General features: G+C 35.6%; 1 protein-coding gene across 2 annotated transcripts in view; it reads left to right on the top strand.

Annotated features, from left to right (window-relative positions):
• Positions 1-339: 339 nt before the first annotated feature.
• LOC117920322 (protein TRANSPARENT TESTA 9-like) overlaps positions 340-21,816 on the top strand; it is a 29,663-nt gene continuing 8,186 nt past the window's right edge. The window contains exons 1-17 of one of the 2 annotated variants that reach the window (XM_034837773.1): positions 340-689; positions 1,493-1,544; positions 1,629-1,705; positions 1,807-1,940; positions 2,177-2,273; positions 2,448-2,505; positions 4,527-4,635; positions 4,743-4,863; positions 4,955-5,144; positions 6,254-6,591; positions 7,265-7,353; positions 7,460-7,521; positions 13,794-13,856; positions 14,300-14,440; positions 16,894-16,999; positions 17,632-17,706; positions 17,818-17,867. In XM_034837773.1, the coding sequence (XP_034693664.1) occupies positions 637-689; positions 1,493-1,544; positions 1,629-1,705; positions 1,807-1,940; positions 2,177-2,273; positions 2,448-2,505; positions 4,527-4,635; positions 4,743-4,863; positions 4,955-5,144; positions 6,254-6,591; positions 7,265-7,353; positions 7,460-7,521; positions 13,794-13,856; positions 14,300-14,440; positions 16,894-16,999; positions 17,632-17,706; positions 17,818-17,867 (1,815 nt within the window). In that variant the 5' untranslated portion in view covers positions 340-636. Of the gene's footprint in view, positions 690-1,492; positions 1,545-1,628; positions 1,706-1,806; positions 1,941-2,176; positions 2,274-2,447; positions 2,506-4,388; positions 4,422-4,526; positions 4,636-4,742; positions 4,864-4,954; positions 5,145-6,253; positions 6,592-7,264; positions 7,354-7,459; positions 7,522-13,793; positions 13,857-14,299; positions 14,441-16,893; positions 17,000-17,631; positions 17,707-17,817; positions 17,868-21,816 lie in introns of those variants that run through there. The other variant, XM_034837774.1, reaches the window with a different exon arrangement.

Raw genomic sequence — 21,816 nt, 5'->3', positions numbered from 1 at the left:
GGTGCGCGCTACGTGTCCTCTTAGGGGTACAGATAGAGTTGATCTGGACAACGGTGCGTGCCACATGTAATCGGGGGGTCCCTACAATGTCCGTACCCAGACGAGTTGGTCATGGTCCGATAGGACAACCCGGGACACTGCTTTCCCCTTATTCGGACAGTGCTTGGTTGGAAGTGACACGTGGAAGGGTGCCTACATTTATGATTTCATTGCCGTTGGGATCTTAAAACGTTAAAGAAACCCGATTATTTATCGGGAAGCATAGTTGCGATCGTTTGATTAAAGTATGGGTCTATGTTTTAATTTTTATCCAGTCAGCTAGGATGTGTTTCGCAATTCCACATCGCATCATTCACCGATGTGGAAAGGATCCGTCGCCTCCAGAGTACGTCATCCATGTCAAACTTCGCTTAAATTGAGCGAACGTTGACAGTTCGTTGGCCGATTTTAAATTTCAACGCCGCTTCACCAAACGGCCAAGCCCCGTTCCTCCCGCGGAAAAAGGGAAAGGCAAACCAGGAGAAACACAAGTCACGCTTTCCGTATCAATCTTCTGCCTCTGCTTCTATTTCTAATCCGCTTTTCAATCCTAGGGTTTCTGATCAGATCTGGTTTTTGGTCTCTCCATTGCTCAACATGTGGAGATCTCTATGGCGATCCATTGATCGCTTCTCTCTCCAATACTTCAAGTGAGTTTCAACTCAATCTCTCTTCTAAATTTGGACGTGAATTTGACGCTGATTTTCTTTTTCTCATTTTGGGCCATTAAGAGAGAAGCTATCTTTTTCCAGGAGAAAAAAAAAAAAAGGAATATAGTAGTGAATTTGCCATACATTCTAACACGAAAGACTAAAATGTCGAGATTTAGGGTTTAAAGGATTAAGGATCATCTGAAACTAATCTCTGATAAGCATAATATTGTAGAAACAGGAAATATCGCGGTGATTTGCCATGAATGTCAAGACGACTGAAACCTCAAGATTTAGGGCTCAGAGGATCAGGAGTCTGTCCAAAACCCAATTGATGCATGCACAATGTAGAAAAAGTGAATATCGTGGTGGTTTTCCATGGATTTCAAGACGAATTACTAAAATTTCAAGATTTAGGGTTTAAAGAATTAAAAGTTGTTCCAATTCCGGTGCATACACATTGTAGAAAGAGTAAATAGAATAATTAAAATCTCAAGATTTTAGGGTTTACACTACTAAGATCCTTGCACAACCAAATTTTGCAGACCTTGTGTGATAACCTAGGCATGGCAATGGTGACTTCATGAAATTGGACCCTAAAAATTATATTGAATGAGTGGGAGGAACCAAACATAATGATGGAGAAGGGGAGGGAGTTCCTTGGTTTAAAGACTCTACAACTACTTCTCTTTGAGATCACACCAACCAAACCCAGTCCTGCATTCCTCTAAGTTATTCTCATCCTAGGACTGATCTGTTGGAGTTGATGTGAATTTTTTTCATTTTTCTTTTCATGGATACAGATATGTAATTAATGAATTGCGGGAAATCAAAGTTGTGCACAAGGCTAACAGGGTATGTAATTAACCTCGTCATAGTTTTATTTAATGTTGAGATGTTATTCTCTTGCATTAACTGTTTTATTTTATTTATATTCAGGAATCAGTTGTAGATATACTGCAATCGATAGTTGAGATAGTTACCTATGGTGATAGACATGACCCAGCTATTTTTGAGTATGAGTTCTCATAGTACAGTTTCTTTTATATGCTTCAAGGCTCTCTTATGTTTATTTATCTTTTTGTAATAAGAGTTGCATTTTTCTAAATCTTTTCAGATGTTTTATGGAATATCAAGTTTTAGCAGAGTTTGTTCGTCTACTGAAGATTAGTAGGAATTCAAGAATTGAGGTGCCGTTGCTTCAATATCTAAGTATAATGATTCAAAACATGGATTCTGAACATGCAATTTGTAAGATGCTAAGTTCCAAAATACATTTGCTAAACTCTGAATGTTTGCATTCGTTCATTTCTCTACCTATATGCCTGTGTAAATGCTTGCTTCTGGGCCTCCAGAGGAAAGGGTTTTGGAGGCTTTAATCGTGTTAAAACAAAAACCTTTGTCGGCATGACGAATATGTTCACTTGCTACTCATACCTGTTACTCTAACAACTTTGATGAGTGACTTTGATATTTGAATGCTGCAGACTATTGTTTTAGTAACGATTACATCAACAGCATCATAACACATCAATATGAGTTTGATGGGGGAGATCTAGCTCCATATTACGTCTCTTTTTTAAGGTAGTCATATTGTTCTTTTCTTTGCCATGGTTCTCTGTAGAACCTGCCATTTAAATTTTATTGGTTAAAAGTGTATCTCATAGGCTAGTTTGCAACATGATTATTGGAGAGGTGACTAGATGTTTTCTCACCACTTCCCATGCCTTTTTATTTCTTTTCTATTGTTTTTATCAGAGCAGTGAGCAGCAAATTAAATAGAGACACACTCTGTCTTCTCGTAAAGGTTCATGAGGTAAACTAAAGTTGATGTGTGTAAAATATTTTGTTATCTGTTAGTGCACCACTTGCCTTCCAGCTGTGGTAGATACAGTTTCAGTTGATTTGTCAGTTTACTACAAGTTTAAATTAGATCACAAAAGAGATGACGCTTTTTAAAAATTGCCTTCTCTCTCTCTCTCTCTCAACACTATAATGTGCCTAAAGAGCACAAGAGGAGGGAATGGGGCATATGCATTGAAAAATTATGACTTGATATATGAAATTTCTAGCAGTTGGGAGATAAAATGTCATGAGATGGAGCATTGTTATGTCATGTGCCCTAATGCACTGCACCTGGAAGTGAAACGTGTGTAAGATCAGGCTATATTAGGTTTAGTTAATGCTTTGGATTTATCTTTCAGTAATTGCTTGCTAATTATCTCTTTCAATCTAATTAAACCTTTCTAGGATTCTGATTAATATGGTCAAATTTTCCTATTTCTTAACATGGAATCAGAGTAGTAGATCTACTGGCATCTTGTCTGCTTGTCTATCTTGAATCTTGTTTTCAGAAGAGCTGTAAAAATGTTGTCCACCTGCATGGTTAATTCCTTTTTTGGGTTTAGCATTGTGACCTAACCTGCCAACATATTTTTATGAAGTAGCTGTCATGGACTTAAATCTGCACTTTTATGTGCATGGCCCTAGGTGTTACCAGGATGGGTCTGTATAATAAGTAAACCTTGATTTGATTAAGTCCTGTCTCATGCTTAAAGTGGTAATTTAACTCATTCATTCGCTGAAAGAAGGTTCTGTGAATCTTCTCCAGATTTTCAGCAATGAATTTAGGGACCAAAAATTACCTATCAAAAAAAGAAAAGAAAAAGAATTTACTCACCAAAAATAAGAAACATGTGGAAGACTAAGATAGAAGATCCTTACAAAGGTAGCTTGCCTCTTTTGAAAAGTCCTTGGAATTTCCAAAAGTAGCTGTTTTGTCTCCCCTCTACATAAAGCAGATTGACTCTACTTTGAAGTGAGAGCTCTAGTATGTAAAGGTCCGAATAAGTGGAAGGTAAAGAATTCTTGTCAGTGTTGTCATTGCTCACTAAACTTTTGGCCTGGTAACTATTTGCAATCCAAATATTGATGGATGAAGCCCTATATGTATGTGTATACATATATTTATCCATAGATTGGCAATATTTTTCAGGAGGAGAGTTTTGGCGAAACCTATTCTCCCAATGAAAGTCTAATTCTTGCCCCTATACTCTTTTCTTTCCTATTTCATTATTTGATGGATTATACTTCTCTCCTGAATGCTGCCTCCACCTTTGTTTGCGTTTTTGTTTCACCTTGCCTAGTTTTTCTCTGACTCTTCCAAATCCATCACCTGAATCCATAGATTTGTGTGATCATGAGGATTGTTCCTTAAACTTGGTCTACTTGTATTGATTTAAGAGCAACAAGACAAACCACTTTTAGGTGATGTGAATGCATGGGGTGCAAAATTCTGACTCTAAACTTGGGTATTTGTGCATAAGGTGCTAAATTGGCAAGGATTTTTGTGCTTTATGCACCTTAGATTCCTGAGGAAATATAAATTGTCTAGATTTTATACCATCGATAAAAGGGAGAAGAAAGTTTTAATTTCTTGATGTGCATAGTGCAACATGTTGAATCCCCTGGGATGAGGTTTGAAGGAGGGAAGCTAGATAACCTTCCTGTTCCCTCCATAGATTGTTTTCTAAATGTAGAAAGATAGTTTTTTTTTTTTGATAGGCAAAACATATAGAAATGTAATTAAGCTTTCTGTGTCTGGTGTTGATAATATGCAGAGAATGTCTGGTCTACAGGTTGAATTAACATAGCAGAAGTGCAGGTTCTTTATGCAGCAATCAAAGATCATTTGAGTATTGAATATCTGTGCTTATGCAAGCGCTTTTGCATGTATTTGGTGTCCATTCGATATGACTATGTTTGTTTTGCTCTTTTCATTAGACAAAGGTTTGGTATGGCTTCATAATATTTTTTCAATCATGTCTCCTTCAACAGGATGTTGTAGTTGCATTCCCACTATATAGTGAGGCTCTTAAATTTGCTTATCATGGAGAAAAGATGATCCAGATAGCTGTACGTGCATTAACTCTCAATATATATAATGGTATTACTTGGTGATCTTTTGCATTCTTTTGCAAATTGAAGAGATACTTGAAATATTGAATATGAAAGATTGTTTTGATATTTGGAAACATCCTTTTCATTGGGCAGTTAGTGATGCTATGGTCTATCAATTTGTAACATCTCCTCCAGTTTCAGAGTACTTCTCAGACTTGGTTCAGAGCTTAAGAGAGCAATGCTTTCATCTCGATGCCCTTGTCCATGCCAAAGAGTATATCGTTTTCAAATTATTAGATATGAGAATTCTGGAATTAATATAGACAAGAATTTACATTTGGGGAAACTGGTTGATTTTGATGCAGAGAGACTAGCTTTCCTGAAAAGGAGAAAGAACTACGTATGGCAACTGATAAAATTGTAGACGATCTTTACTACTTCAAGGACATACTGTGCATTGGCGAGTCTCGCTTGAGTAAATTGGTCGCCCAAAATCTTCTCAACTTACTCATCTTTCCTGTATTTTTCCCATTACTGCAGCTCAGCCAGAGTAGTGTGAGATTCTTCATTTTAACTTCTTCCTTTTTTAACTACTTTTTAATTTTTTTTTAAAATTTTAATTCTTTATAGGAAGCAGTATTATTATTATTTTTTTACTATGTGTACTTTTATATTTCTACATGTTTGGTAAAATCTTCAAGGTACTGTGTCCTTACACTTTTCATTTGTAGGGGCTCAAATATTTTCTTGAGAAACTATGAAGGTCTTCTCTTTTAAGATTCAAATTTAAATTGAATGCTTTTAATAATTTGGAGAGGCTCTTTTGTGGGCAAGAAGAGGAAGGTGGCGTGGCAACTGGGACCATTATGCTTGTTTTGGGTTATTTGGAAGGCTAGGAATTCAATTGCTTTTGAGGACGGTGTTCTTTCCATTCAAAAGCTGAAAATTTCTTTTGTGTATTTACTTTGGTTGGAAACCAAATTGTGGATAAAAGATGATCCTTTGACTTTAATAGATTTTATAGAATGGGTGTGTATACGTTAAGGGAGAGGGTTTTTTGTGCTTTCCTTGTGTTTTGGGTCCTTTTGTAAGGGGGTGAGTTGTTCTATACTGTAACTTTGTGAGTCGCTTCTTTAGCGCCTTTTTGCTATGCATATATTGCTTATTGATAAAAAAAAGAAAATAATAATTTAAGATTGAAGAAATACCATAGATTCCACTCCAAACATGGAATGAAAGGCACTACGAATGTATGCTTGTTTAATAAGCATTAAATGGTTATTTTGCACATTGTGCGTGAGAAAATGCTTAAAAGTTCAAGATGGTACTCCAGAGAGGAATAATAGGCACCACAAATAGACATTTGTTAACAAGCATTTATCAGTAAATTGGGATAGTGTGTTCTAGCAGAATGTTAGAAGTTCTAAAAGGCTCACTACTATGGACATTTTGTTTTGTCAAATTCTGTCAGTCAATCACCACTCTTTCTATTCCGTTTACTCTTATCTATTTTCCCCAAAATAAAATTGAAAATTATCCAATTACATGTTGGTGGACACTCATACCTTAAAGTTTCAGTAGGTCAGTTGTGATATGTGGAATTTACTGATTCCAAGTCATTCTGCTTGAAGTGAAATTTCAAGAATTATATTATATGATTTCAGGGTTCAGATCTATCTGCAGTCACTTGTTTGTATGTAATTTCTCGCCTCCTTCAAGTTGTTGGTGGAAAAAGCATGGTTAACTCTGTGGCTGGTATTATTCTATATCCTTCCATGACCTCAAGCATGAGAGATACTACTAGAGGGGACAGTGGTAATGGAAGTTTTCAAGATAAATCTTTTGTCACCAATTTAAATAAATTGGAGATGCAATGTTCTGGTCTTGAGTCTGAAGGAGCAGAAAACATCGAGAGGAACTGTCTGTTTGGGCACTTGTTGGACTACATTTCATCAGATTCTCATTTTGTCAGCTGCCCCTGGGATAATAAACTTGGAGAAAGGTCGGTTCATCTTCCTAAAATAATGTTATACTTGTTCTTGTTTTATTGATTTTAAATGGTTAATTTATGAAATGAGGAATTTGATGTTGCTTTGGTATTTAGAGTGACATGGGATAGTTGCCAACTATGTGATAGTTCTTGCTGTTATCATTGGATATACGACTCTAAAGAAATTTTGCTCTTCTCTGGCAACTAAAACGTGTTGCTTGCAGTTTCATATTTACTCACGATTATTTCAAAAATTTTGGTATGGATTTCCTGTCCAGAAAGAAGAAAAGAAATGTATTTAGATATGGATGCATGTGAAAGAAATGTTATTGTGTATTCCTTTGATCCGTAGATATTCCAGTTGTCCCCTTCATATATGCCAAATTTTGACTCTCAACAATACTATTTTGGTGCAATGACATGTTTTCTTGTTGTCAATTGGGCAAATCACAATTCTTTTCTATAAACCATACTTTTCCAGCCTATATATTATGTCATACTTGTTGGTGTAAATGACAGCTATATGCTTCTCATGTTGCTGAATTTCAAGCAATTAGCATTCATAGGATGTTTCTTTGGTATGATGTACCTTGCATATGTTGTATTTTTCCTATTACTAGTCATAAAACTGTTGCACATTATCGTGCATCTTTGCTACTAATTTTGAGGTTTCTTTCTTGTGCAGGAGTGGACTACTATCATATATTTTCTCAGATAATCACAGTCTAGTGCTAGCATCTCTATTTTTCTTACTTGTTCTAGGAGGAAGTAAAGGTATCTTTGCTTTTCAGTTCCCTGTTGTAGAAATTAAAACATAATTGTCAATTATATTTATATTGTTGTTTATTTGTTTGTCCTTTTCTTCTTTTTTGCTTTGCAGATCTTGATTATTTGTTGGCTTCAACTATTGGATTCTCTGAAACAAAGACTGGGAGACAGAAGGTGTGTTGCATATCAATTCCTGCATATCAGTTCCCATATAATTTTGCATTTGTTGAGAATTACACTATTTTAGGATATTTGATTCAATCAATTTTGTTATTTTAGGGAGCTCAATTTGGGACTGTGATTGGCAATTCAAATCGAATTCCTATTCTAGATTAGTTTGACAATTGTGTAGTTTCCTATTTGAATACGTCTTTTATAGACTATAAACATCATATTGTATTCTTCAAATAATCTAGAAAAAAATACAGATTCAATCCATATTTGTTTTACATGGTATCAGAGCTCTTTCATCTGTAAACCCATTCCTTCATTTTTTTTTTTCCATTTTGTTCAAAATCATGTCTGGTGTAAGTGATGAAGCCACATCCAAGTCAAACATTGTGCAGCCACCATGTGCATTTCAAGTTACTACCCATGACAATCCTTCCCTTCAGATCACATTTCACAAACTAAACAGACAGAACCACTTGCAGTGGTCTCAATCCATAAAAATGTTTATCTAAATCAAGGGAAAATTTGGCTATCTCACTGGAGCAACACAACCACCAGAAAAAGAAGATGAGGCAACATTTCAAACATGAGAGGTTGAAAACTCTAATAGTAATGGCTTGACTTGTTAACTCGATAGATCTAGAAATTGGACAGACTTATATGTTCTTATCAACAACAAAAGAAATGTGGGATGCAGTCAACGAGACATTTTCGGATTTAGGCAATTCAACTCAAGTATACAATAGTAAGACCCGAATTCGTGAAATGAAGCAGGGAGCTTAGGGTGTCATGAAATATTATGGTATTCTAAGGGTCTTTAGCAAGAGTTTTTTATTTTTTGTGGGTAAGGGTCTTTAGCAAGAGTTGGATCAGTATTATTAAGCTGAATGGGAGAATGCAGGAGATGTCACCTAGTTCAAGAGGTTGTTAGAAAAAGAATGTGTTTTTGAATTTCTGGCAGGATTAAACTCGAAGTTTGAGGAAGCAAGGGGGAGAATCCTTGGAAAAGAACCTCTCTCATCTGTTTGAGAGGTTTTTGCATGTATTAGAGGAGAGGAAAGCAGGTGGAATGTTATGATGAATGACTAACACACTGGCCAAAATTCAGAAAACTTGGCTTTATTGACAACAACACCTGAAACTCCCTTGTTGCTGATAAAAAAAAAAAAAGAAAACTCTAGGAAAGGAGAAGAAAAGGCCAAAGTTTGGTGTGATTATTGTAATAAACCTAGACATACTAGGGAAACATGTTGAAAAATTCATGGGAAGCCTGCTAACCTATAAAACAACCGATTTCCAGAGAGAAACAACCATGCTTTTCAGGTTGAAAACTCACAATCAAGCAACCTTGGAGGAGCTGAGACTTAGCCCATCCAACTCCTAACCCTTCCTGCTTCCTTGCTCAAAAAGGTAATTTCTTCATTGCCTTAAGTGTTTCTTCTAAAGTAAAAGCTCCCTGGATCATAGATTCAAGAGCAACAAATCATGACCGGTTATTCACAATTATTTTCATCAGGTACTCTATATTCTGGTAGCCAAAAGGTGGGAATAGCTCGTAGCTCTTTGTCCTCAGTTGGAAAGGGATTTATTCCTATTTCTAAAATGCTTCTGCTAAATTCGGTTTTACGTATGCCTAACCTTTCTTGTAATTTGTTTTCTGTCAATAAATTTACCAAAGACAATAACTGTATAACTCAATTCTTTTCTACTCATTGTGATTTCCAGGACTTAGCTTTGGGGATGAAGATTGACAGTGTTAAAGAAGTTGATAGATTGTACTACTTTATTGATAATGTCATTCTAGAGAGACAAACTCAAGTAGCAACTAAAGTCTCTTCTTAAACTAGAGTAATGGAATAATGTTATGGCATTATAGATTAGGGCACCCCTAGATTTTATTATTTGCAAAAGGCTTTCCTTCATTGTTTAAAGACAAAAGTCCATCTTTGTTTCGATGTGAGGTCTGCGAATTGGCTAGGCACCATAGGTCTCATTTTCCTGTAAAGCCTTATAAGAAATCTGCACCTTTTGTTCTTATTCATAGTGATGTATGAGGTCCCTAAAGTGTTACCGACATTTCTAGAACAAAATGGTTTGTCACCTTTATTGATGATCACATCTGTTTATGTTGGTGTATTTATTGAAGGAAAAATATGAGGTAGAAATTTTTTTTAAAGACTTTTGTGCTATGGTTCAAAACCAATTTCAAGCAAAATTAGGGTGCTTAGAATAGATAATGGAAAAAGGTATTTTTCAAATATTTTGGGAGAATATCTTTTACAAAATGGATTATTCACTGATCAACATGTTTTGACACACCATAGCAAAATGGAATTACTAAAAGGAAAAATAAACATTTATTGGAAGTTGCATGAGCAATTATGTTTACCACCACTAAGGTTTCAAAACATTTTTGGGGAGAAGCTGTTCTTATAGCCTCTTATTTGATAAATTGTATGCCTACAAGGATTCTACTATTTTAAACTCCATTGGATTTTTTCAATAATTCTATCCACACACTAAATTGCTCACTTAATTACCTTTAAAGGTGTTCACTCGCACTACATTTGTTCATGTGCATAACCATCTTAGAAGTAAATTAGATCTTTGAGTGATTAAATGTGTGTTTTTAGGGTACTCTCCAACAAAAAAAGACTATGAATGTTTTCAAAAAAAAAAAAATTGTCACTTTTGACATTACTCTTTTAAAAAACAAGCTTTCTTTCCCCACACTTCTCTTTATAAGTAGAATGTAAGTGAAAATAAGTTTTGGGAAACTTTGTCTATTCCTCCTTTTCAAATTACACCTTTTGAAACTAAGAAGGTCCAAACTAATCCATTAAGAAGCCTTGATTCTATAATGTTTAGTATTATTGAAGGAAGACAACCAGTTGAGCTTCGTGTCTACTCCAGGTGACAAAGTCAGAAAGAGACAACTCAGAATTCTTCAAAGTAGGGCTATGACTCAAACCCTAAAGCTAAGGAAATAGAAACTACAAAAAACTATGAGCCCCTTCATCTTAATCCTTTATCTTCTATGGAAGTTATGGATGATCTCAATGTGCCAATTGCTCTTAGGAAAGGAACCAAGTCATGCACTCTTCACCCTATATCAAATTTTGTGTCTTTTCATAGACTTTTACCATCTTTCAAAACTTTTACTTATAATGTATCTAGCATAGATATTCCTAAAACTGTGCAAGAAGCTCTAGAATTTCCGAAGTGGAGGGGTGCAGTGCTTGAGGAAATGAAAGCTCTTGAAAAGAATGGTACTGGCAAATCATGGAGCTACCTAGAGGAAAGACCTCGGTAGGACGTAAGTGGCAATCAAGTATAAAGCTGATGGAACTATGTGAAAAGTACAAGGCGAGACTACCTATTGTACTGATTATTAAGAGACATTTGCGCTGGTGGCTAAGATGAATATGGTTAGAGTCCTACTTTCTCTTACAAGTAATCTTGATTTTAGTCTCTTCATCAACTAGATATCAAAAATTTATTTCTTAATGGAGAACTTGAGGAGGAAGTATACATGCAACTACCCCTAGGTTTTGAGAACTCTTATGGAAAAGGAAATTTGTGTAAATTAAAAATCTCTATATGGTTTAAAACAGTCACTGAGAGCATGGTTTGATAGATGTTCAAAGTCCATTGAGGACTTAAGCTTCTCTCAAAGTCGGACACATTTCACCCTATTCTTCAAGCATTCTATGGATGACAAGATACTATATTCTTATTGTGTATATGGATGATATTATTCTTACTGGGAATGATGAAGTCGAGATTGGACAGCTTAAAACATTGCTACCAAAGGAGTTTGAAGATAAAGGACTTGGGTCCTTTAAGGTATATTCTTGGAATGGAGTTAGCTCGGTTAAGTAGAGGAATTTCAGTTTCACAAAGAAAGTATACGCTTGACTTGTTACAAGAGTTAGGGATGCTTAGATGCAAAATAGGAGATATTTCAATTGAGCCAAAGCACAAACTTGGACTACTTAAGAAGAGCAAGACTGTAGATAGGGAACATTATCAAAGACTAATAGGTGTTTATCTATCACACATGAGGTCTGATATAGCATTTGCAATGAGTGTAGTGAGTCAATTTATGCACTCATCCTATGAAGAGCACATTGAATCTGTGTACAAAATACTTATGTATTTAAAAAGAACACTTGGGAAAGCTCTACTCTTCAAAAAGGGTGAACATTTAAAAGTTGAGGCTTACACTAATGCTAACTGGACTAGAGCTATTAATGATAGGATGTTAACTTTAGGTTTTTGTGCCATGTTTGGTGGAAATCTTGTCATGTAGAGAAGTAAGAAGCAATTGGTTATGGCAAGAAGTAGTGTGGAAGCAGAATATAAGGTTATTGCTCAAGGAATGTGTGAGCTTCTATGGTTAAAGGGGTTGTTAGAAGAATTGAGAGTAGATATGAAAGCTCTAATGAAGCTTTACTGTGACAACAAAGCTACCGTAAATATAGCCAACAATCCAATGTAACATGATCGAACCAAACATGTGGTGATTGACCAACATTTCATCGAAGAAAAATTGGAAAGTGGTTTTATTTGTATGCCATTTATTCCAATGAATGAACAGCTGGCTGATATACTTCCTAAGGGGCTGCTGAAACCTACATTTGACTACTTGAATAGTAAGCTAGGCATGATTGACATCTATAAACCAACTTAAGGGGGAGTGTTGAGAATCACATTATTTTAGAAGATTTGATTCAGTCAATTTCGTTTAGGGAGCTAAATTTGGGATTGTGATTTACAATTCAAATTTGATTCCTATTCTAGATTAGGTTGACAATTGTTTAGTTTCCTATTTGAATATGTCTTGTATAGGCTATAAATATCATATTGCACTCTTCAAATAATATAGAAAAAAATACAAAGTCAATCCATATTTGTTTACATTCTCTCATTATCCCTTAAAATTGTTTTTCTTTTTTCCACTTTAGGAGTCACAATTGAGTAGTATTGGTCATGGTTATGAGAAAATGAAAGTTAATTTTTCTTAACTCTTTTCTAATCACTATGAGAAGAAGCTTAGGGACAGTTTACAAGTTCATGAATGAGAATTCTATGCAGATTTGCACCATTTAGTGGTGAGACTCCATTGCTTTTCTCTTCTAGTTGAAACTTTTGTTATGCTTTGGTGAGGTTTTAAGGGTATCCTCCCTTACTAGCCTTTTTTCTTTCTTCTTTATGTAGCTTTCTGTGCTGCTATATTAGATTATGAACCCTTCCTTAACCATAAATTTTTCCTAAGATCCCCAGCTTCTGATCACAGACCTTTCCCTTTATTAAACCCCACCATTGTAATTCTAAAACGGTAATTTTAGCTTGATGTTCAGAAACTCGAGCAAGCTATTTCTTTCAATTCCGGACCATAAAACAGCTTAAAAGCTTAAACTATAGCCAATTTAATCCTTATTCCACTTTTGAACTCTAATTCCATCTTCCCCCTCAATAAAACCCTAAAACATCAATGCCCTGGCCATGGTTGTTTGACTATAGGCAAGTACTTTAAGGGTTGTCTTTCATAACTTCTTACCACTTCATAACAGACATGCATGCATACTTGTAGCAAGGATGGGTGCTTATTATGTGATCTGGTCACTAGTTATCTTTTGTATTCTTTAATACCCTTTATCATTTTGCACCCCTAATGGGCAGCTCAACTGCTAGATGCTCTCACTCCCTGAGAGGTCTCAGGTTTGAGTCCTGGGCTTACCAGATACACAGTTCCAGAGGGAGGGCTCATGTATTGGTGGCTTTCACCAGTTTTGCAAAGCAGGTTTCCACATCATTAATAAAAATAAAAAAATAAAAAAATAAAAAAATCCTCAAGTATATTGCCTTGCCTTTCTATTTACATGAAATGATTATTGCATCTTTTTTTTTTTTTTTTTTGCCCCTGAAACATTGCACATCACCTTTGTATTAGCATCAGTGTTTCTCACATTTTATATGGGGTTTCTGTCATTATATTTGCTAGAAAGATTACTTGCTTGTTTATTATGAATCATATAAGTTGGGTCTTCATAGATGTTTGAAGGACCTTTTTTGACATGCTATTTTGCTTTGGTTCCATATATATATATGTACATATATATTCTCTTGCTTATTTAGTGCATAAATTAGCTTCAGAATCGGAATTAGTTCCACTAGAGTGGCCACCTTATTTGATAGAATATCAGCCAGTTTTTTACTTTCTTCTATGCTTCAGAACTTATTAAACTAATATATAGATATCTTCATTGCAGACTATTGACATTTCAGCTTCACAGTTAGTGGATGGAAGTGTCTTTGTGAAGTATGTGCCACAGGTATAGGTACCATGTGATGATACTTGCTCTAATATTTATTCAATTGATCCTTTTTTGTTGTGGAAGTCAAGCAATAAGAAAAAGATTAGACACAAGTAAAACACACAGACTTGTGTGGTTTGGCAGTGTCCATCCACAGAGATGGAGATCAAATACATTACTTAACATGGTTTATTTTCAAGTTCCAATATTCTCAACTTCAACTCTCAGTACAGGGGCTCTCTCTGAATCCAACCCTAATTTTCACGAAGAAGACACAATGGATACCCCAAAACCACTAGAAAAAATAAGACACCTCACAATACTCTTGCATTTAATACTCTTATAGTTGTTATAAAAATGTAATTTCAGCAGTCCCTTTCCAAAAGTATGACCTCATAGCTCCTTGTTTCTGTTAAGTTTATATAGCAGAGTCATGATGAACTTCTAATTTTATTTTACAGATTTTGAATGCATTATTGAAGGTTTTAGCAAGCCATCCACCTTTCTCAGTACAATTTCAATGGCATACAGGATGGTTCTTGCAGAAGCTACTTGCTTTTCAAGAAGAGAAGTTGGTTGATAATGATTTGCACCTTTTCAATGTAAGGATTGAATTGGGTTTATATATGCTTCAAGAATTGCTATATTAGGGTGAAGTAGATGATGATTCTCATTCTGCGTTGACTGCTAAGGTTTTCTGAAATGCAAACCACCTCTTTGATTTTTCGAGTTTCTGCAGATTACAAACCATTTTAGGCAGCATATCTTAATTCTAACGATAATGTGGTAGCTTGTGAGCTACATGGATCAAGTTTTTGGCAAATGCTTATGCACTTTCCAAGTGTCTAGAGTCATCCCTGTGATTAACAGGGATGTATATAAGCAAAAGAGTTCCCTGTGATTAACAGAGTATCTGCACTTGTTTTAGGTGGATTTTGTTTTATTAACAGGGTCCGGGAATAGGGGGGAGGTGAAGTTTGATGTCTGGATTACAAATTCTGGAAGGGTGATTAGCAGAAGAGAAACAATGGACAGGAGTAGTACCTTCAAGGGTCTTTTTTTTTTCTTTTGGTTCATCTAGCAGTTAGTTTTTTGCTTGCAAGAAGGCTGAATTGGGATTTTCTCTTCTCTGCTATGTTTTTGGTTGGGTTATGGATTGTTGTTTCTTTCTTCCTTTCGCTTGCCTTTTGGGTACTATTTGTATACTCCGTGTGTACCTTGTGCACCTTTTCCAAGCACTTTTAATATATCTACTTTTTTACCTATAAAAAAAAAATGGACAGGAGTAGTAACTATTTTTAGATCCCATAATACATGTTTAAGAATTCCATTCCTTGAGGATTTCAGATTATAAAGAGATAGATGGGTGCATGACTAGGAAACAAAATTGGATTTTCATTAAAACAGATGCTCATGTAGGCAAAGAAAAGTTAGAGATGAAGGATATGATACCAGATTTTAAAGAGGATGAAGATGAAACAGGATGAAATATAGAACTGAAAATGAGAGATTTCACTCTTTTAGTTTTTAACATTGTCTATTCTCCTTGGATTAAGGTTAACCAACATAAGATGGATGGAAGTCCAATGTCCCACATCGGCTAATCACTAGCATACATTGGGCCTTATATGTGGGGTTACCTCTACCCTCTCCAATTAGCTTAAGCTTTTGGGAGTGTATGTGGTCCCACATCATTTAGTATCAGAGCAAGGTTTGGCCTCGCTCACCTTGGGCTCACTAATGTGGGTGTCAAGTATTGAGTGGGGGTGTCTAACATAGGATGGACGGAAGTCCAATGTCCCACATCGGTTGATAACTAACGTTGGTTGGACCTTATATGTGAGGTGACCTCTATAACTAACGTTAGCTTAAGCTTTTGGGAGTGTATGTGGTCCTGCATCATTAACAATTTGTTGTTTAACTAAAGGAGATGAATACTGCTTTTTTTTAACTGTTAAGTAACATCAAAGCACAGCAAAGCTAAAGAAATTCACCTTACTTATTAAAAAAAAAAAAAAAAAGTGCTAAAGAAATCCACCTTTAACCACTTCTTCCTTCTTTCTTGATACCCAAGCATGAAGAGAATCCTCTATGTTGTTAGATTGAATACCTCCTTGCTTGTCTCAAACTGTATATAGTTTACTTTTCAATCCATGTAAAAGTCTGGGATATTCTCTAATTCCACTGTAGTAGATGGATGTTGATGATTTCATGTCTGCCAACACACAAATATAATTTGTCTTCATTATTTGGTGAGATCAAGAGTGGTGAGTCCCTAGAGACAACCTACCAAACTATAAAACTATAAAATCCCTCTCTCACATTACCACCCCAGCCCCTTGCCACCTGAGCTAGGCCTCAAAGACCAATTTCATGGAATTCTGATCTATGTATGGATATCATGATTGTGCCAAGAAGTTTTCCTTAATTAAGGTGTTCAACATCGCATAAGGATAGTCCTTTTTCATAGTTACGGCCCTTTTCTGGCCCCTTTCTTACTGGAGTATGAATTTACATTGGGCTGTATTTGATTGCACCCGATTGGATTTGATTTGAAGTCTGATTCTTCAGAATGTAGGATTCTTGCTTTTACTGTATCATTGATTTTGTGGATTTGATGTCATTGGAGCTCAAATACAATTTTAAATTCATACTATGCAGATCAAGCAAACAGTGGAATAGGAATTGAGTCCTATTCAGTACAATCAAACTCACCCTATTTCTTTTACTTGGAATGTTTATTCAAATCTAATGCATGCTTTCCTGAAAGGGGAAGAAAATAGCGGAAGCTGTGCACCTTCAAACGTTTATGGTCAAACAACTTTATTTGGGAGGAGCAAGAGGCTTGTGTAAAATGATAACCACTTCTTTTATTGTCAGCTATTATTATCTCAAGATATAATGCATCTTCCTTTTGTTGTCAGTATTAGGATCCAATCATGTGTAAAAGAAATAGAGAACACTTCTAAACCTTCTATAATTTCAATAGTAGAGTTATGCCAGTATTATTTCTCAAACTTTCTAAAGTTTTATATTTTCTAGTTCCCATTGACAGACTTCATATGAGCAGTCCTGTGAACGTCTTCGGAAAGAAATTGATGGATGCTGGTTTGATTTTATCCCAGATACTCTCAGAAATGAATGGGAAAGCTATAAAAGAGGTATAAACTATTGTAGTCAAATTCATGGTTTTTTTATAGGTAAAATAAAAGTATCTATGTAAAAGGAGGTGCTAATTGAGCATCCTGAAGTATATCGAAAGTATACACTGACTGCCAAAAGGCACAACCAAGAAAAAGGAAGGGCTACAAAAATAACACTCACCTTCAATGAGAACCCAACCAATCAATAAAGCTAATTAAAGACAAAGGACCGTCATCTATAAACAACTTCATGGTTGGCACACCATGAAAAAAGATATAAACAGTTGTAGTCAAATTCATGGTTGATGCACCATGCCAAGAGTTAAAAACTATTTTAGTCAAATTCATGGTTGTACACCATGCAAGTCTTAACCTAGTCATAACATAGGACCACAATGGAGTGGATGCTGTAGATTAAAGTCTACCTAGTTATGAAAAAAATTGGAGTTCAATGCCCTCTTCAGAAAGTGGTAAAGCACCTACTTTGGAGGGATGTGAGTGGGTTTTCAACTCACTCTCCAGAGGAATTTGTTCAGGGAGCAGTAGTTGTTACCACTTGTCAACTTGTGTATATACTGGGGGAAAAAAATGATATAAATACATACATATTGATAATCTTGAGGGAACTTATTTCTTCTGTTACATTTCAGCTCTTGCAGAAACATCGCTATCCAAAGACCCCTTTTTCACGCTAGAGCTTGCCGTCCACAAAGAAACAGTTGGTGGTAAATCATATTTCTGTTACAACAATCTGATTTGAACTCTTCTGGTGGATGGAAATTATTGTCTTACATCTTGCCTTTCTAAGATAGTGAATAATCATATGAACTTTGCAGGTGATATGGCTTCTTCTTATGCTTGGCGAAGAATGGTTGACACAGTCAAGGTTTATATCGTTTGTCTTTATTATTTAAAATACTTTGCATTCTGTTCTTTTCTTATTATTATTAATTTTTTTCCCTTTTTGTTGAGAGAATGTCTTCTTTATCTTATTATAGTTCAAATCTACCTAACAAGGACATGATGCTTTGAGATGTCTAAGACTTACTACATAATATCAATGGATAGAAGGTTGTTAGCATAAAAAATGATGGCAAACATGGCGAAAAGCATTAATTGGTGTGGGAAACACAGCTTTTGGAGTTCACATTGAGACTGCTTTAATTGGATGGATATCATCTAAATGTCCCCTGTTACAATTTTTATAGATATTATTAGTAATTTAATGTTACCTTATACTACTTGCTATGCATGGTAGATTTAAGAAAAAACACAAAATCATGAAACAACCACATAGAGGTTATGTTTAGTTTGCAAGATAGGATGTGTATCCTAGGATATCATTTTTAGTAGGATATGCGTATCCTAAGATTTTATTTCAAGTAGGATATGATATCATTGGATGTTATATACAATGAGATATATTAAACCGTGCTCATGTTTGGTTCATATAATGAATAAAAAATGAAATGAAAAACATGTCGTACTTGAATTTTAGATATTTGTTTAAAAGTAAAACTTATATTGCATTTTAACATTTTTTGTTAAAAAAAAGTATGAAATCTTTTTCGTTTCAGTATTATTTAGAAATTGTTCTACAATTTATAATTTAATAAGTCATTTTTATTTCCTTTTTAATAATATTCATGATTAAAATATTTAGAATTTATAAATAAAAATATTATCTTATGTTATTAAATATATAAAAACATTTTGTATATATTAAATATTATATTAAATAATACATATGTTATTATGATCCATGAGATATGTATATCCTACAATTCAGCCTAGGATTGTCATAACCCATATAGAGGGGATATAAAATAAATAAATAAATAATGTAAAAAAATTGGATAATATATCCTACAATTTATCTTTTCTCATGTTTGGTTGAAATAAGACATAGTAAGTAATACATAGCTTATCATATCCTATTGTCAACCAAACATGAGACAAAATATAGTATCTCATATACTATACCATCCCATGTTATATCCAACCAACCAACATGGCTAGATCTCTTAAAGTTTAATCATGTTAAATATACCATAATGAAGAATTTAAAGTTGTTTCATTGCATAAACAAAAAGGTATAAACTATGAGCAAGTCGTACTTGGTTGTAAGAACTATGTGTCATTTATCAGATAAAACATTCTCAAAGTATAGGATTTATATGCTAAACTATATGATAATAGTTATAATTTTTGATAGGTAACTTCTAATAGTGGTTGTAGTTAAGTACAAATGATAAATTGAACTATAGGCTTTCATTTAAGCAATAAATTGATGTTTGTCCATTATAAAAAGAAATTGTTTAATTCCTTTACCTCACAGGGAATGTTATTCCAAGTATTGTACAACATAAATGCATAAAAGTGTAAGTGTCTTATAAGATGAATAAATAAAATAAACTAGGACCTTTTTTTTTCTATAGATGCTCTAAATGGTTATTTTTAGTTGAAGTTTCAAAAATACGAGGCCTGTAAAAGTAACTTACTTTTGATGCTTTCATGGTTATTGATTGTGTTTCTTTAAAATTCCTTAATTAGTGTTTGTCACCTTGTAAAAAAACCTATAGCTAAATAAAATAAAAGGTGAAAATTTTGTTGCTGGAGAAAGAGGGAAAGGAAAATGACCGCTTTTTATTGACATCTTGATGACATGGATAGTTCATTCATTGAAAGTGGTAGGCGAATATTATTTTTGTGCATAACCATTGGGTGCCAAGGAAGGTAATAGGATAAATTTGGTTTTTAAGAATGCACCTAAAAGAATTTGATGATAAAAAGTAAATGTTTTCAATGAGCTTATTTATAAGTTGGTTGAGATATTGGTGGTCATTTTGATACCTACATGTGTTAGATAATGTACAGTTATTTAGGTTATTTACTTTTCCTTTTCCTTTTCTTTTCTTACTGTATTGTGGGTCCCACTAGCATGTATATATATACCCAAGTCCAGTGTGTATTCTTTACAGTTTTTCAATAACAATAATTAGGGATTCTCCCTTTTTTCTCTCTCTTCACATGGTATCAGAGCCAAGGGAGAAAAAAACCCTAATTATTTCCGGTTTATCCGTGAATCCATTCTGGGAAATCTTTCAGTGACCGTGTTTCATTCCGGTCACCCTTCCCATCTCCTAAAGCTTTCCGATCAACCGTATCACCGTCAGAAAACCCTCATCGCCGTCAGAAAACCCTCACCACCGTCGACTTTTCCGACGACCTTTTTCCGGTGACATCCTTTTTCGACACCGACCATACCATCAGGTGCGCAAGGAGGAGGTCTTCAACTTTTCTCAAAGCACCGGAGGAAGAATCCCATCCACGCTCCGGCCACGCGCGTCTTTTCTCCGGCGGCCTGAATCTCACGCGCCGGCGCGTGGGTCACTTTCCGGCCACGCGCTTCCACCTCCAGCCTTGCCTGATGCCGTCTAGCCACCCTCCATCTTTGCTTGTGTCATTCAAGCCCTGAAAGTGCATTTTTTTGTCTCCACCGACCCTCTAAACAGCCTTTCCGGCGACCTCCGGTGACTTCCTCTCCACCCCGAGCCCTGCACATGTCTTAAGAAGTCCGCGACAAGTCGTATTAGGGCTCTCTTTGATCCAAACGTATTTCATTCACCAGATAAATAGATATATGGCTACTAAAACTTCCACTTTTTCCTCTGTCATATCTGGATCTCCTATGATTACTTTGGAGAAATTGGTTGACAGTGAAAATTATTTATCCTGGTCTGCCTCTGTGGAGCTTTGGTTTATAGGTCAAGGTTATGAGGATCACCTTGTTACGCAGGAGGCGGATATCCCTAAGGTAGACATAGTACAATGGAGGAAGATAGATGCACAGTTATGTAGTGTGTTATGACAATTAGTTGATCCTAAGATTCTGCATCATCTTCGGGCCTACAAAACATGCTTTAAATTTTGGAATCAGGCGAAAGGGCTATACACGAATGATATCCAACGTCTTTATAAGGTGGCTTCTTCTATTGTCAATGTCAGACAACAAGACATGGATTTATCTACTTATATTGGCTAGATTGCCTCTCTTAAGGAGGAATTTTTGACCGTGATGCCTCTTACTACTGATGTTGGGGATCAAGGAATACAAATCGACAAGTTCTTCATGGTTCTTACGCTTATTGGCCTCGTCCAGATCTCGAGACCGTCCGCGATAAGATTCTTGGCAGTTCCTCCGTTCCATCCTTGGATGATGTGTTTGCTCGCCTCCTTTGTATCTCCTCCACTAAGAATTTACCATCTGATAACACTTCAGATTTTTGTGTTAGTTTTTCAAACTAACTCTCGAGGAGGACGCAGTGGTAATCGAGGTAGAGGCCAACGTCCTCATTGCACCTATTGCAATAAGCTTGGCCACACTCGTGATCGGTGTTATCAGTTACATGGGCGGCCTCCCCGCACTGCCCACGTGGCCCAGTCATCTGATCCTCAGTTGCCTCAGTCTCTCAGTTCCTCCACATCTTAGGGTATTTTCCTCACTGATAGTGAGTATGACGACTATCTCCGCTATCAGGCCACCAAGTCAGCTTCTGTTGCTTCTGTTGCCCAAACTGGTAATGCTTCTGCTTGTCTTACCCACACATCTTCTCTTGGACCTTGGATTCTAGATTATGACGCTTCTGATCACATATCTGGTAATAAGGATCTTTTCTCTTCTATTACTACTACCTCTATCTTACCTACTGTTACTTTAGCTAATGGTTCCCAAACTATGGCTAAAGGTTTTGGTTTCGCTCATCCTCTCCCTTCCTTACCTCTCCATTCTGTCCTTTATGTCCCTGAGTGTCCTTTTAATCTTATTTCCATCA

The sequence above is a fragment of the Vitis riparia genome, chromosome 8, assembly GCF_004353265.1.
Source record: "Vitis riparia cultivar Riparia Gloire de Montpellier isolate 1030 chromosome 8, EGFV_Vit.rip_1.0, whole genome shotgun sequence".
Taxonomy (NCBI): domain Eukaryota; kingdom Viridiplantae; phylum Streptophyta; class Magnoliopsida; order Vitales; family Vitaceae; genus Vitis; species Vitis riparia.
This window is presented reverse-complemented; position numbering and strand designations above follow the sequence as displayed.